Source organism: Gallinula chloropus (assembly GCF_964237585.1).
Source record: "Gallinula chloropus genome assembly, chromosome: 1".
Classification (NCBI taxonomy): domain Eukaryota; kingdom Metazoa; phylum Chordata; class Aves; order Gruiformes; family Rallidae; genus Gallinula; species Gallinula chloropus.
This window is the reverse complement of record NC_140085.1, coordinates 195,696,432-195,713,734: the sequence shown is the minus strand read 5'-3', so window position 1 is coordinate 195,713,734 and position 17,303 is coordinate 195,696,432. Positions and strand designations below refer to the sequence as shown.

The following is a 17,303-nucleotide window of genomic DNA, read 5'->3' as shown; positions in this document are numbered from 1 at the left end:
TGGGGCTAACTATTATGGTGATGATAGAACAACACAGTATGCCTTAAAACCGCTGCAGTTTCACAATCCTAAACCTCCTGACAGTGAGCAATTAGAGTAATATCAGGAAAGACACATTTACAAAGGAAAGATAAACACTGCACAGCCTTAGTAGTTTTTAGCCTATGGTATTCAGATAGCTGGGGGTACTGGTGCTGTTTCTGATTAGTCTGCCAAAGATAACGTGCGGTCAATCCGCTTTTCTCGATGCGTTTAAGTTGTCCTTACAAATATCCACACTCCTAAGGAAAAAAACTTTGATAGGTTCATAAATGGAAAGAGACTGGAAATCAGGTTCCTAGAAGAAAAAAAGAAATGAATGAAACAGCTACAGGCCCGGGCAGCTTACCAGGGCAGCCTGCCTCCAGGCACAACCACTCTCTTCCCTTTGACTCACCCCTCACATCAACCCTCTTTCCTCTGAATACAGCACAGGCTTAAAATAACTTCTGGTGCAACATGAACCCTTGAAATTCAAGCTCAAAGCTGTACAAATATCTCCTAAAATCCTGGGAATAAACTCATTCATATTCACATATGCAGTAACTGATTTTGGATTCCTATGACCAGGAGATTGGTATAAAGCGTAAGACTTGAATCCTAGTTCTGTCCAAGACTCTTTTATTTGTTGGGATTTTTTAAGATCGTGAGACCTTTTAAATTTCACATTTTCAAACTTGCCTTCACAAAATGGAAAAGCATATTTTCTGATAGCAATAGATAAGGAATTAATACAACCCATTCATTCCTGTGGACAGTTTTGAGAAAAATATCTCCACCATCAGATTGGAATTGGATTGTGAGAAATCTTAAACAGAAAACCTTAAACAGAAAACCAGTTTTGTTTTATGATTGTTGAAACAAAATTAATATTTTGAGAGTCTCTCCTTTTAAAAACTTGCTCATAATTGAAAGCTTCTCATTATTCTTTTACTAATGTTTTTTGAGGGTTTTTTTAAATCAAGTTATACCACTGTGCTGTGCTCCTGGTTCCATAGGATGATCACTCTTGTTTTTGCAAAGTGTGATGAATTTTTTAGATGTGTGTTGCCTTTTAGAAGCCAGAATTTCACTTAGGATCAATAAGTGTCAATGGAAGGAACTGCTGAGATTGTATATTAAAGTTCTTGGCTTTATCTAGGCAGTTTAGCCAACCACTATATTTGTTTCCTAACACAAATTCAAATAAAACAAAAAAGATGTTGAACCATAAATTACAAGTATTCTCTTTCTTCCAGAGAGTGAAGAAAGTCTAAATTTAGAACCTCTTTATTAAAAAGTAGATGTTTGCCCATGGACAACTGTCATTTGTGAGATAGAAGCAGAAGGTTTTATGCATCAAAAGTCTTAAAAGATCAAACTGTTGAGAGAAGTTCTCCTTCAACTCTGTGGGAATGGTTGCTGCTTCTGGAGGTTTTATATCCTCTGTCACTGACTTGAAATTTGAAGCTTCAAAGAAACGCGTTATGCAGCAGTCAGAAAAAAATCTAAATTTCAGTTAGTCCCAAGTTTATTATATTCACATTTAGCCAAAGTAATCAAATCCAAAATTAATTATTTGTATTCCATGAAATAATTTACTTTATATTCTTTACTATATATGAAAGTGTTTTCTGTATATTATATGGACATCAGAAAAGATTCCAGAGCTTTCTGCATTCTGCAAGATTAGGAGTTAGTACACTTAGCTAAAATCTGAATGGTGCATTGGTTCTTATACCAATAGCAGTCAGGGCATTTCAGGGAGGGTGGTATGTAAACACATTGGTGATTGCTTCCTCAAGGGGAGCAGCAGGGAGAAGTGCTGATCTCCTCTCTCTCTCTGATGACCAGTGATAAAACAGGAGGAAATGGAATGAAGCCATGTCAGGAGAAGTTCAGAGCATTAGGAAAAGGTTCTTCACTGAGAGGGTGGCAGGTCACTGGAACAGGCTCCCAGGGATGTGGTGATGACAGCAGGTCTGTCAGGGCTCAAGGAGCATCTGGATGTTGCTCTTAGTCATCTGATTTAGTTTTAGGTAGTCCTCTGAGGAGAGGGGAATTGGGCTCAATGATCCTTATGGGTCCCTTTAAAACGTAAGATATTCAGTGATTTTATGCTGCTGTGATTCATATTTGGATCTTCAAGAAGTCTTTCAAAAACAGCAAATTAAAATGAATTGTAGTCTAAAGTGGTTGATAACTTTTACTATTTTTAAAATAGTTATGGGCCATGAAGTGATACAGACTCTCACTATGCATTGTATCTACTGTCAGTAAGAGTACTGCTCTCTACTGAAGGAAAGAAACCAGGAGCTCAATCACCTTTGTTCCAGTCTCACACGTGAGTTTGATATATAAGAATAATCTACAGAATCAGAGAAAAAATCAGGTGGGAAGGGACATCTGAGCATCTAGTCATGCTCAAAGTAGGACCAACTGGAAAGTACAATCACATTGCTCAGGACTTTGTTCCGATGAACTTTGAATCCCTCTGGAAAGACAGATCTCATAACCTCATGGAACCACCAGCTACAGTGCCTTACTACCTTCATTTAAAAGATTTTATTTTCCTCAGAGTGAATTGGAATTTCTCTTATTGCAATATGTGACTGTTGTCGCTGGGCCTTCCTCTCTCCATCTCTGCTGATCTCCATGCTGGCCTTCATCACTGCCAGGGCACACTGCTGACTCAGGTTGAAATTACAGAATCATGGTATCATTTAGGTTGGAAAGTACCTCTGGAGATCACCTCATCAAACCCTCCCTGATGAAGCAAGGGTAGCTAGAACAGGTTATCTAAGAACATGTCTGGTCAGGTTTTGAATATCTCCAGCAATGGAGACTGCACATCCTCTCTGAGCAACCTGTGCCCAGAGTCAGTCTCCCTCACTGCAAAAAAAAAGTGTCTCCTGACATTCAGATGGCATTTCCTGTCTTTTGTGTCTGTTATGTCATGTTCTGTCATTGGGCCCTACTGATAAGGGTCTGGCTCTTTGTCTTCATACTCTTCCATCAGGTATTGATGCCTGACATTTATGTACTTAAAACTATAAATTGCCGACCAGGACTCCCAGATCCTTCCCTACAAAGCTGTTTTGTAGCCTGCCAAGCCCCACCCTCTAATACAATAGACAGTTTCTCCTTCCCAGGTCGTATTTTCTTTTGTTGGACTTAAGTGAAGCTCTGATTGATCTACTTCCTCACTTGTGAATCCATATAGACACGTAGAAGGTTTGCAAGGGGCTGTAGCATTGAGTCCATGCCTCACTGGGCACTTTCATAATCTCGCTGTTTGAAGAACTTGACTCAGCTAAGTTAGATCAAAGGGACATCACAGAAAATGCCGTAAAAGTGATTTTACAGGAGTTTATGATTTAAAAGCAGACAGGAGATTTAGAAGCCAGTGCATGTTGTTAAGCTTTTGTTCCTACAGAACAGCCTCAGCTGATAAACTCTCAGTTAAGTAAAATTAATTATCATGTAAGTCAGTGGAGACTGCCCCAGGAGAGCTCTTCTGTTCGGTAACAATCACTGATATGTACATTTTCAGGTGTTCCTACATCCTGACAGGATTGTCTTTGCTGAGCACAGTGAGACCTGATTACCGGATAAAACAAGGAAAGGAGGAATCTTCCCCTCAAAAAACATTGTGAAATAAAATAAAGTCTGACCATCAACACCTACGAGTTTATCTGGAGGTTTATATGGAAGTTTATATGGAAGTTCACACAGAATTTTTTTCCTTGGAAATCTTTGTGAGAGCTTTTGAATTATCTCTTCAATTTCACTGTAAAATACCATCACGTAAGTATGCAGCTTGTGTTTGACTGTAAGAGTGGGAAAGATGGGTTAGTGCAGATTCTTCTGTACTATTAAGTTTTAGAAGAGCTTATGGGAAGCTGAAGCAGAAATAAAGCCCCTTTGAGTGAGGAGCATATAGAATTCCAGATGCTTTGTATAATTATTCATACCATGTGGTATTCACCTAAAAATCTGAGATTTTCTTATTATTTAGTGTAAACCCCATAGGATTAAGTCAGCCTATTTCCTTAATAGAAGTTTCAGAGCCGCATTTTAAGGCTCCTGCAGGTTTCTTTGAAGTAAAAAAGTTTTGTAGTTCCAATCTGAACTAATTGCACTCAGATATTCAGTATTAACAAGAGTGTATGATATGTTTCCAAATGAAAATAGGAAAAATGACCAGTCCAAATATAGGAGTACCAATTATAAAATTTTACTTCAAGATGTGCTAACAACAACTGTAAGAATATTATTTAACTCTTAGTAATAAGATAACTATACTTGTGTTACTAAACTTTTATTATGAAACACAGAGTTTGCCCAGGTCTAATCTCAATATGGATTAACGAACTGCATTAGTATGCTGCCTTTCATGGTTTGCAAGGTCTTTCTAAGACCTTTACAGCACGGTAATTACAAAATAATCATAAGTTACATTTACAGTAGTTAATTAGTATAGCAATGAGATGTGAAATACTTGATTTCTTATAAAGATAGCATGACAAAATACTGCAATTGCTTCTTTTCAATGGCATAAAGTAAAAAAGCTTTCAAAAGCAATAAAAAAACTCTACTAAAAAGATACTATTTTTTGCAAGGGATCCATTCTTATTTGTAGAAAGGCAGATGCGTGTTTAAGACCCCTTATGCTGTTCATCATGACAAATTTGATAGCGTGATTTCCAAATACTGCTCTTTACTCATGCTCTGCTTTGCATGAAGCTCATCTGGCCCAATGCAGACATTTACAGATCAATGCGACTGAACTAGTTGAAGAAACTCCTTTCCATTTGAGTCACCAGTGAAAATACAGAGTCTTTTAAGATGTGATTCTCCTGTTCTATTTTAGACATTGACTTTTGGATGAGATGAATCACAACCTAGATGAGCTTACATTTTTCTTCACTATTAGGAGATGGCTGGCTTAGGGATAGATCACAGAATGACAGAGGGGTAGGGGTTGGCAGGGATCTCTGGACATCATCTAGTCCAACCCCCACTAGTCCAGAGCAAGATCACCTTGAGTAGGCTGCACAGGACCAAGAGGGTCTTGAATGTCTCCAGAGATGGAGGCTCCACAACCTCCCGGGGCAGCCTGTTTCAGTGCTCTGCCACCCTCAGAGTGAAGTTCCTCCTCATGTTCAGGTGGAACTTCCTGTGTTCCACTCTGTTCCTGTTTCCCCTTGTCCTGTCACTGGGCACCATTGGCAAGAGTCTGGCTCCATCCTCCTCACATCTGCCCTTTACATATTTATAAGTGTTGATAAGATAAAGGCATTTTAGTCATAAAGCTATGTAAGATTATTCCTACTCCTTTGGTCTACAACCTTATTCAGCCCAAAAATTCTTCAGACACTGTCAACAACCATGATTTTCATCACTATCACAGTAAAACTAAGAATAGTTTTCAAAACAGAATTACTAACCTAGTCTGAGATATTTCCAAAACTTGCTGGCCAACTTCCCCTACTTTTACGTTCGAATTAAAGGAAAAGGCTTTGGAAAAAAAGTAACTGTTACCATCTGGTCACATTTCATGAATTTTAGACCATCTTTTTTTGGCTAAGACTTCCAGATCTTAAATTCCAGCGCTGAGATCATGAAAGCTTCAGAATTTTATCCCAGGTCTTCCCAGCTAACTTGCCTTTTTGGATCAGCAGCAGGCTTGGGTGACTGACAGATGGGTGGCAGTCTCAGCGATAGACAGAAGCAGTTCTGCATTCAGTGTACAAGGAAAGAGAGCCACAAGCACTTATGTGGTTCCTCTTGTTTAACAGATGTGCTACCATGTATTTGAGAACCTCAAGTGACCTTTGTGTCCATCTCAGGAGCTACAGCAACTGACTACTCTGGAAGTGACTCAGAGTGTGTGGTGTAGACATGGCATCCTCACAGAACAAGAAAATGTTTGGAAACAGAGGTAAACACACCTCAGTGCTGCAGTCAGATGACAGGGAGCATCTACAAACAGCTATGACTATTTAGAAGTGGCTCTGTTGTTTGGGAAGTCTCCACAGCCTTGAGGTTAACACCAATGCACAGTTCTTCAGCCATGAACATAGAAAGACCAAGCAGAGACAACGTTCATGCTGACATGCCCGTTTCCTCCTCCTACCCCCATCTTGTCTTATTGTACTAATCGAAACGACTGGTACAAATCACTGGTACAAAGACAAAGGTGGCACCAGCAAACATGCCTTTACACACGACTTTTAACCGTATTCAGTTGCTTTAAGGTACTTAAATCAGCTCTCCTGCCTTAGCAAAGAGAAGATTCTAGTCATTTAATTCACTTCCCCTGGCTCCAGTTTGCATTTGACTCCTAGAGAATAATTTATAATAATGAAGCATTTTTTTTCCAAACACAGATAATGAGTCAGTTTTTACCTGAGTCTTCCATCCTCTGCGGCAGCTCCTCCTGGTATAATCTTAGTAATGAATATCCCAGGATCATCCCCAATGTGTGGGTTATCTGTTCCTCCAGCAATACTGAACCCCAGGCCGGAATTTCCCTGGAAAAATGAAATAAAACAAAAGTAAATGCATCATCAGATGCTAGATTTCTACAGAATTCATTTGTAGGGCAGGGGCAAGAGTATCCTTGTGTCTTAAAGAAAGCACTTTATTTGGCGACTCCATACTTGAAGGCAGGTGACTCAGTCAGAAAAAATTAATTGTCAGTTAAAGAACAGAGGCTGCAAACACCAAGATTTCCCAGAGTTAATGGATTCTCCTACAGAAGCAGCATTTGACCTAAATGTAATTGTTTTCAAAAGCAGTCACATAAATTAGCATCTGAGCTCTAATATGAATTTATCCAAGTCAATGAAAACTAGAGGCTAAAACCAGAGCTTTGAAAAAAGGCTTTAAAAAACACTGTCCTTATTTTAGTGTACCATTTTCTGTGGAAAAGTGATCACTGTTCAGATTCACATGCTTTAAAAAAATACCCCACAGGAATAAACATAGACTATTTCGTTCATCTTTCTGGTTTAAGGGACATTCTGAGGGTCTACTCAATGATCCTACTTACTGCTTCTGATATCTGTGAGAATATCATGAATGATAAATTGACATGTACACACATGCAAACCCTTGCAGCTTAAGTCACTGTTTTCCACACACAATTCAAGCGCACGATTCTAACCTTTGTTTGGAAGCATATATTAGATATTAAGCTTTTTTATAGAAACATTTATCAGAGACATTACTTTGAAGAAATTCAATGCAATACTTCAGCCTTTGTGTCTCTCATCCCCAAGTATTTTTATATTTAGGTATTTCACAGAATCACAGAATGTTAGGGGTTGGAAGGGAACTTGAAAGATCATCTCATCCAACGCCTCTGCCAGAGCAGGATTACCTAGACTAAATCACACAGGAATGCCTCCGGGCGGGTTTGAATGTCTCCGGAGAAGGAGACTCCACAATTTCTTTGGGCAGCCTGTCCCAGGGCTCTGGCACCCTCACACTGAAAAAGTTTTTCCTTATATTCAGATGGAACTTCCTGTGCTCCAGCTTGCACCCATTGCTCCTTGTCCTGTCGTTGGCTGTCATCACTGAGAAGAGCTTGTCTCCATCCTCCTGACTCTGGCCCTTTACATATTTATAAACATTAATAAGGTCACCCCTCAGTCTCCTCTTCTGCAAGCTGAAGAGGTCCAGCTCCCTCATCCTCTCCTAAGGAAGGTGTTCCACTCCCTTAATCACCTTGGTGGCCCTGCACTGGACTCTTTCAAGGAGTTCTATGTCCTTCTTGAACTGAGGGGCCCAGAACTGGACACAATATTCCAGGTGAAGTGTTTAGTCTTCTCACAGTGATACACGATTATTGTTACTGCAGAATTTGTATGCTGCTGCAAACAAGATATGTTCAGGGCATTTTCTTAAGTCACACAACTTGTCAGTTTATTGGGAGTTTGTTTCTCTCACTCCTGTTTGTCGGCAGGTATCTGGTTCCATCCCAGAGAGAAGAGTTACTAAGAAAAATGCCACCTCTCTACTTTTTTAATTAAATGGAATCTCATTTCTGCGGTGTTGAGCTGTACCTCAGTTAGTAGGTCAGGCGTGCAATGCGTTTTCTCTGTGAAAGCCTGTGTGTTGCCTGCCTGCAGCACGTCAAATTCCCCACTCAGTTATCAGTATTTTACATTCACAAGGGGTGCCGTTCTCATTATTCACGAGATGTACGTGCAATCTGCAGCTCTACTATCAGCATATAATTGTGAATAAATTTTCGGTGCTGAACCAATTTATAAGCCAAGGAGAAGGATTTAGGACCACACATATCTTAATGCTTCCCAGCTAGCTGCAATATGAAAATCATTGTAATACTGAAGCTCTCTATAAATTTTCTCTAGAGTTAATAAACATCTCCAGGCCAGCATTATAAATCTTTGATTTAATCTCCCTTTCATCATTAGGATCATCTCAGATTCAGGTTATTTTCCCAATTTTTTAACAGATGCCTAATTATACAATGCACTCTACCCCAACATGCTCTCTAAAAATACTTTAAGAATATTTTCCTGCAAGTTTTTAATATGTCGTATTATTACTGAAGCTAATCTTCCAATGCTTAAGAATGAAAACACTGTGTACTTCAGGAAACCTGGAACAAACCCCTTAAAACACTACTAAATCCATGGAAAAATTTCTAGAAAGTTTGAGTAAGTAATATTTGATTTAAAAAAAAAACTAAACACAACAAAACACTAAAAATTAAAATACGCTTGTTTTATTCTTCACTCCAAAGAGATACACAATAATATGTGTTTCTGAATAAGAGATGGATTTCCAAATCCCCAAAACCTACTGTTGATAGGGAAAGAGGAAGAGCTGTGTAGCAAGGAGAAATTTGGACACAGTTTTGTAGTTGCTCAGGGAACACAAACAGCTACATCATAATAAAAAAGCGTGCCTGAAGAGCTTTAAAAACTCTCAGAGTTTGCCTGTTATGTGGGGTGTGCTTAGCTGTTACAGTTCTTCACATAAAATTCATTAGATTCCTTAGCAGGAAATAATTTCTATAAAGGTTTCACACATTCCCTGCACTCTTTTTTCTCCTACCACACTTTTTCTTCCATTAACTTTTTAGAGTTAAAAAATATAGCAATGCTGACTGTAAGAAGCGATGTGGTAAAACAGCTACGGACCTCCCAGCAGAATCAGTGCTAGCCCTTGACATTTATCCATAAATGTGCATCTGTTACACTGCAAGACTATTCCATTGTGCCCCTTAGGAATAACCTTTTAGAAGAACAGGGCTGCCACTTTCGTATTCAGAGAATTTCAAGCAATTATTCCAGCTGCAGTTCCTTGACTTGATCAACGCGATCTATGAGCTGTCACACGTTGGCTGCCTCAGCACTAAGTCTATCGCTGCAAGGCTTTCCTGCACCAAAAACTGTGCTCCAAAAGCTAAGTGCAAGTACTCTATGTATTTGTTTTATTTTCACTGTGGTTCTTGACAGCTCTGCATTGGCTACATGGAAAATTCTGTCCTTGTATCTCAGCTCATGTCCAACAAGGATAAAAGTGTGGCTACCAACTGTCACTCAGGGATACCTGGCCTTTTAAGAGCCTTGGGCTGAAAAATAGTCCAATGGAAACATTTCTATTAACATAATAACATATTCTTTTAACATAGTTAAAAGCTATTCTATTTCAGTTCTGAGCAGCCATACTGACGTGCAGATAGATCTCTCGTCCCCCCTCACGCTCTTACTAGTGCGCAGCTTCATCAGCATGTTGTTGTAATGCTAAAACCACCTTATAGTTGATGAGCTGTAGGTCCAAGTTCCAACTAAGTACTGTCTACTAGCAAAGCACTTCCTGAACCTTTCTGCAAGGGTTAGCTCCCCACTCTCTACTTTTTGCATCTCCTTTGTCCCCATCCCAGAAAAAGAAGAAAGAGCATGTTAATTATCTTCACAGCTTTTCTTGGCATATCTCCATCTCCCTGTCATTTCATCTCCCTTTCCTCAGCCCAAAACAACAGCTGAACCATCACTTAGCCACTGCATTTTCCAAGGTGGAACATTCATGCTTTCTCTCATGCTGACTCTCATGTTTGGGAGTGGTTCCCCATAAATAATCTGTCAAGTTAATTCACTGCAATCTTCTATTCCAAGCCTTACTTCTCTCAGATGCTTACCAAGCAAGTTAACAAGGCGCGCAGAGGCCCGGTGACAGCGCAGATAAATGTTTAATAAGAACTAAGAGCAGCCAATGCAGAGGAGAAGAGCTGAAAAGCAACAGAAGTCTTCCTTTGGGGTAATCCATTGATGCTTATAAATTGTGATGCATTTTTAGGCCTTAATATGCTTGCTGTCTTTCTTTCAGGATTCTTTTGTAGAAGAGATTTAGCCAAAATCCCAAAGCTTAAGTAGGGGACAAAACAATTCTCAGACCTACAAACTTTAATGGCATTGCTCAAATATCCTTATCCACATGCCCAAATATATGAGTCCAGGTCCAAATAAGTCTATGTTCAATTCATATTTGTAAATTCTCTCTTGACCTATATCTTGCCATCTTTTTGTCCACGTTTTCAATTGCTGCTACTATAAAAACCTCACATAATTACTTACTGGCTATACACAGAAGATTTGCATGAAATTACTCAGCAACAGATGCATGAATGTACTTTTTTAATTGGTAGTTTAGTTTGTTACTAGCTTCCCTGCCTTTTGTTGCAAGGCCTCAGTTGTGCACACAGCCTGACAAAAGGCTTAACATAGTACAACATGCCCAGTTTGGCTTAAAAACCCTATTGCCTCAGTTTCCTCCTATTCATGCTGGCTATCTCACACTTCATGGGGATTTACCATCAAGCTCAAATTTCTTTCTTAGCTCAGCTTTCCTTTTCAACAGAGAAACTTAGGTCAAACTCCCAAATCAAAATCATTTCGCCCAGCCCCGCCCCAGAGGCTTCCTTTCTGCTGTCCTCTGAAGGAAAGCTCAGTACTTCTTCAGGTTTACTACACAAGCTTCCCTCCTTTATGCCTTTCTCAGACAGGACTTTGCACCTCTGTGAGGATCAGCTGAGTTCTTTACAGCTCAGCTGGAGCAGAAACGGGGCCTGGCTGTAACTCTTCTGTCCTGGAGGGGCAGACAACCTCCGCCAGAGACACCTTGTCACTTTGGATGACTGGTGTTATGCCTTTGCCAACACTGAAACGCAACACTTAGGGTCTGAATGAGATGATGAATGATTAACATGCCAGGGAAAGAAATAAAACTTGCAAGTTCTAGCCAGTTTGAAACTCTTCCCTTAAGACTTGTTATACTGCCAACATAAAGATTGTAAAAATAAAGTAAGAATCCCCAGCAGGTAATGCTTTTGGGTAGGCAGAAAGCCATGAGGCCCATCCTTCTTACTCTAGCCTTCCATATTGTGTTCTTCTCCTGCACACCACTGTGAGCAGCCATACAACAGGCTGCATCTTCATACGCTGCAGCATTTTTATTTTGCCAGAGAGTAATCCTCAGAACACACTGACTTCCATGGGAAGAGTTGACACTTGAGAACTGCTGAAGTGATATTCCCATGACATCACAGCTCTCCATGGCTGATAGCCTTTCATACACTCCTGCCAATAATTTCCTCCTTTTTGTGTCTCTCATTTTTTCTTTTTTCTGGTCAAGACCTGCACTTTGCCTTAGAGCAGAGTTTGATTATGATTAATGTAAAGTCATTCAGGCTTTAAGAAAATCACTGAAGAATGTAAGTCCAAGAGTCAGAAATGAGATGAGAAATGCACACATGGCAGGTTGACCCAGGGTGAAGGCCAGGTGCCCCCCTGAAGCTGCTCTATCAGTGCCCTCCTTCTTCAGAGAGAAGATACAGCAAAAGGCTATTGGGTCAAGGTAAGACAGGGAGAGATCACTCACCAATTGCCATCGTGGGCAAACAGACTTGGGAAAATGAATTTAATTTAGTACCAATCAAACCAGAGTTCAGTAATGATAAATAAAACTAAATATTAAAACGCCTCCCCTTACCCCTCCTTTCCTTCCGGGCTCAACTTCACTCCCCATTTCTCTCTCTCCTTGCCCCAAGTGCAATAGGGGGACAGGGAATGGGGGTTGGGGTCAGTTCATACATTGTCTCTGCCGCTCGTTCTTCCTCACGGGGAAGGCTTCTACATCACACCTCCCCACACGGTGTGAGGTGCCTCCCACAGGAGACAGTCCTCCACCAATTTCTCCAGTGTGAGTCTTTCCCATGGATTGCAGTTCTTCACCAACTGCTCCAGTGTGGGTTTCCCAGGGGGTCACAGCCTCTTTTGGGCATCCACCTGCTCCAGCATGGGATCCTCCATGGGCTGCAGGTGAAATCACTGATCCACCATCATCCTACATGGGCATTTAAGTTAGGAAAAAAACCAAACCAACAGACGTGAACTGCACTAAATGCACTATTGCTGCAACCTCATCCCATCGTGGCAGCGAGCCAGGTCAGAGTGCTTCAGTCAGCAAACAAATCCAAGACAGAACAAGGACCAGTATTTCCCAGGATGGTTTCCAGAGGCTGAGAGCTGTTTCAGGTGACCACACATACTCCCACAGCCTCTTTTACTGCGATGATCTTTGGTTTTTTGCTTAAAGATTTCAGGGAGCCATTTTGTTCAGTGTTAGCATGGCTGTAAGGTGCTGAACTATGCAAATAACAGAGAAATTGTTGCAAGAGTGGTGGCTCTGCCCTCAGCTTTTGCCGGGTGAGAAATAATCTTTGGTCGCATTGCAGCAGCGAGGAAAGAGGGAGAGATGCTGTCCCTTGGGGAGGGGTTAGCAGACCCTGAACAAATGGAAGTGTACTGAGGCACGGCCAAGAAGGTCAAGAACTCCTTGAAAGAGGCCAGTGCAGGGCCACCAAGATGATTAAGGGAGTGGAACACCTTCCTTGGGAAGAAAGGACAAGGGGCAATAGGTGCAAGTTGGAGCAGAGGAAGTTCCATGTGAATATAAGGAGGAACTTTTTCACTGTGAGGGTGACGGAGCCCTGGGACAGGCTGCCCAGAGAGGTTGTGGAGTCTGCTTCTCTGGAGACATTCAAACCCCTCCTGGATGTGTTCCTGTGTGATTTAGTCTAGGTAATCCTGCTCTAGCAGGGGGGTTGGACTAGATGATCTTTTGAGGTCCCTTCCAACTCCTAGTGTTCTGTGATTCTGTGATGCTGTTTTGGAACCCAGCAGCTTAAGTCCCTTGATACTTGATACCCTTCAAAAGTTGCCTGTTGAAGTTTACAACAGGAATTCTCCTTCACCTTTTTAAGAACACTAATGATCTGTAGGTTCAGTAACACCTCACTTTTCTTTAATCTAAGAAGTGCTGCTCTTCTCTTGTCTATGCAATATTTCAATATATCCTCTGAAGTCAGTGGAGAATTGTGGTATGTGCCAGAAGGCAGATAAACATCACACAACCTTGCCACCCCCTCCAGTGGGATGGTGGAGGGAATTGGAATAAAACCCAGTAACAATCATGTGTTAAGATAAAGACAGCTTAGTAGAAAAGAGTAGAAAATATAAATAATAAGAATGATGATAATATAAAACATGTGATGCATAATGCAATTGCTCACCACCAACTGACCAATACCCAGCCAGTTCTCAAGCTGCCCTACACCCCAGCCAAATCCCCTAGATATTGAGCATAATGTCATATGGTATAGAATCATAGAATCATAGAATTATAGGATGGTTTGAGTTGGAAGAGACCCTAAAGATCTAGTTGTTGCAATCCCCTGCTACGGGCAGGGACACCCTCCAATAGACCAAGGTGCCCAAAGCCCCATCCATCCTGGCCTTGAACCCTGCCAGGGATCCAGGGGCAGCCACAGGTTCTCTGGGCACCTTGTGCCAGGGCCTCAACCCCCTCATTGTCAAGAATTGTTTTCTAATATCTAATCTAGATCAACATCCTTTTGGTTTAAACCTATTTCTCCCTTGTCCTATCGCCCCCTGCCCTTCTCCAGCTTTCCTGTAGCCCTTTCAGGAACTGGAAGGCTGCTCTGAGGTCTCCCTGGAGCCTTCTCTTCTCCAGGCTGAACAAGCCCAACTGTCTCAGCCTGTCTTTATAGCAGAGGTGCTCCAGCCCATCTTTATGGCCTCCTCTGGACTCTCTCCAACAGCTCAATGTCCTTCTTGTACCGGAGACCCAGGAGCTGGACACATTCCAGATAGTGTCTCACCAGAGCAGAGGGGCAGAATCTCCCCCTGGCCACTCTGCTTTTGATGCAGCCCAGGATATGCTTGGCTTTCTGGACTGCAGGTGCCCATGTTCCTGAAGAGACTGGAGTGTGGAATATCCCTTTCACCACCTGGGGTCAGCTGTCCCAACTGTTTCCCTTTCCAACTTGTGCAATCCCAGCCTCCTCTCTGGCAGGGTATGACCAGCTGAAAAGTCCTTAATTTAGTGCAAGCATTACTTACCAACAACTAAAACATCAGTGTGTTATCAAAATGATTCTGTCACTAAATCCCAAACACAGCACTACACCAGTTTCTAGGAAGAAAATTAACTCTATCCCAGCCAAAACCAGGACAATTTGGTATGTATTTGACAGAATTTCAGAATTTCACATACACGCATCAAATTCCTAAAACTTTTCAGCTTTGGTTGCTACATGCAAGACACTTTCTGACTCTGTCAGTGATGCACATTTTTCTGATGGTGATGTTGGCTAAGGGCTATGCTGGTTTAGTTTAAAAGGTCATTTACTTGGTTTTGCTTTTCCAGTCTAACACAAGCACCTTCCTGTAAGTAAATGTTGCTGTGAGGAAATGCTGTTTCACAAATAACTGTTGATTTTCTTTCAGATGGTGGGAAAAAATGTCCCTTACTTGAACTACGAAACATGCTCCAAGACACCTAATTTGAAACCTGACTTTTTAACACATTTTGGTTTTAATCACTGCATACTCATTTTTAATTTTTACATTCCTACCTGAGTGAAGTCATACTTCTGAAACCTTATAAAAAGTAAAGCCTGAAACTAATATTTGATTTCTACAGGTAGTTAAAGCAGTTTGGCTGGGATACTCAGCAAATTTTTGTTATGTCTCTCACAGGTTACATCTTTAATAACAAAACCAGTTTTACAAAACAGATAAACCAGAGTCCTGGCTAAAGTTGCTTTCAGCATTGGCTACCCTTAGGGTTCTTCACTCAGGATGCTTCTGTTTCAGATGAAAAAAACCAACCTCTTCTCCCATGAGACGAAAAAAATAACACCTTCTTCCATAAGCCACATTCACCCTTGTTCTGTGATATTAGGTTTCTCCAGAAACTGCTAAATAGCATGAGAAAGTGAAAGCTGAGAATGAGTCAAGCTTAAAAAAACTGTGGGGAATAATTTTTTTTGGCAAGAGACGGGGGCAAAAAACCCACTACAAGCTGTGGGACAAGTAGAGGGAATCAAATAACATAGACTACAAATGAGACAAATGATTGAAAACTCTTGACACTAATTGACAGTCATGGGAGGATTAGATACAGACCAGGATTTGCTGCTGCTCTGAAACAGTCCTTCATAGGCTTTCTTTCTTCTTGATGCTAAAGCAGATAAGATTACTTAGTTTGGCACCTAAGATGGTTATACGAAGCCCAAGAAGAGGATGAGCATCTGAGGTCCCTGGAAGATCAATAGGTTCTAAGTACTTCTGCAGACTTTGTTCAATAATATTTTTCTCCACAAAGTACTTCTCACCTAAAAAATACAACTCTCAGCCACATGACAGTGAAGTCCTAGGATTTTGAAGGATTTCACAGAATCACAAGGTTGGAAAAGACCTTTAAGATCATCAAGTCCAACCATTCCTGTCCTATGCTAAACCATATCCCTAAGTACCTCATCTACCCGTCTTTTAAACACATCCAGGGATGGTGACTCAACCCCCTCCTTGGGCAGCCTGTTCCAGATATTTTTCTACCTTTCCCTCAGCCATGCTTAGTTCAACAGCACATAGCCAGTGGGGGTGTCTTACCCATCACTCAGCAATGTCCAGCAGCATGCAACCACGTTACAAACAACAGCTTGACAAGTTAATACTTCATCCCACTGAAATGAACAGGTGATTTTGTAATTTGTGAAACACTTCTATCTAATTCAGTATTTTGATAGGAGATATTAAACCCACCTACTCGAGACTCTATGATCTTTAAGACAAGACAGGATCCTTCTTTGTAATTCCTTCACAATCTGGCATTTATATCATTATCATTTTATATTCTGAACAAAGACTGATACATGCTAAATAACCAAACCAGTTTTTGCTGTGCAGTATGTGGTTCTTTGGCCATCTCCCACTCTAATACAAGACCTTCCTAATCCTGCCACATCTAATCCTGTCTTCAGACTTAAATCATTCCAGCAGTGTTTTCAGGTGTTTGCACATGCTCTACTATACTGTACTTTTCTTCTACTGTGTTTTATCCAAAGCTCAAGTTTCAAAAGCCTAAACATCAAAGCCACATTTCTGTCTCATTCAGAGAACAAGGACATTTGCATATTTATCAGAGTGCTGTTGAACTCTTTTCTACTTTCAAATCTACTCAAGAGTAACATAATTCATGAAATTCTCACTTCTCCCACGTATGCTGGCACACTCCCCAGAGTCAGAGTTTTGAGACTCCGTAGTTACATTTACGCTCCATATGGTACAGATTTTCATCTCTCCCGGTGCCATTTGTTGTTTTCAAGCCCTTTATCAGGTTCAGTACGTTCATTACAAAACCACAATACACACACAACTACAACTGCTCCGACTACAACTGCCTCGGCTGCTTACTCTCACTTGTTATTGGTAGAGAGATATTGTTCTCTCAGCTCTGCCAAGGTGAGGAAGAGCATTCAGGAAGGAGAATTTTAAAAACACATCAATGGATCCAGTGAAATCTGTAATGCTGTAAAACAGCAGATCTAGACAAGGAACGAAACTGCTACCAAAGTGAAGCAATCCCTTGAAAAAATGCTAGCCCATCCTCTGCCAGACTTTGATGAATGCAGCTTGATGAAAAAAGGTAGACATGAACTCTCTTCAGGTTTGGATTTTCACTATTGTATCTCTATTTCATTATTGTATCTCATTAAGCTCACATTATCTGCTTCTGAGTTGTGGCAGACATTTATGCTTACTTCAAGCTATCTCTCATCTTACAGAAGGGATGGTCTTTCCCATCATCATCAGAGCATCATGACTTTGCCTATCCTGTCTCATACAGAAAACTCAGGCAGCACACATCCTCATTCAGTT

At 40.9% G+C, this 17,303-nt stretch overlaps 1 protein-coding gene across 6 annotated transcripts in view; it reads right to left on the bottom strand.

Annotated features, from left to right (window-relative positions):
• Positions 1–17,303, bottom strand: part of DLG2 (discs large MAGUK scaffold protein 2) — a gene marked incomplete at both ends in the record, with an annotated part of 916,132 nt that overhangs the window by 361,435 nt on the left and 537,394 nt on the right. For all 6 annotated transcript variants that reach the window (XM_084264083.1, XM_084264085.1, XM_084264086.1 and 3 more), the window contains one exon: positions 6,430–6,554. In XM_084264083.1, coding sequence (XP_084120209.1) covers positions 6,430–6,554 — 125 coding nt within the window. The remainder of the gene's footprint in view (positions 1–6,429; positions 6,555–17,303) is intronic.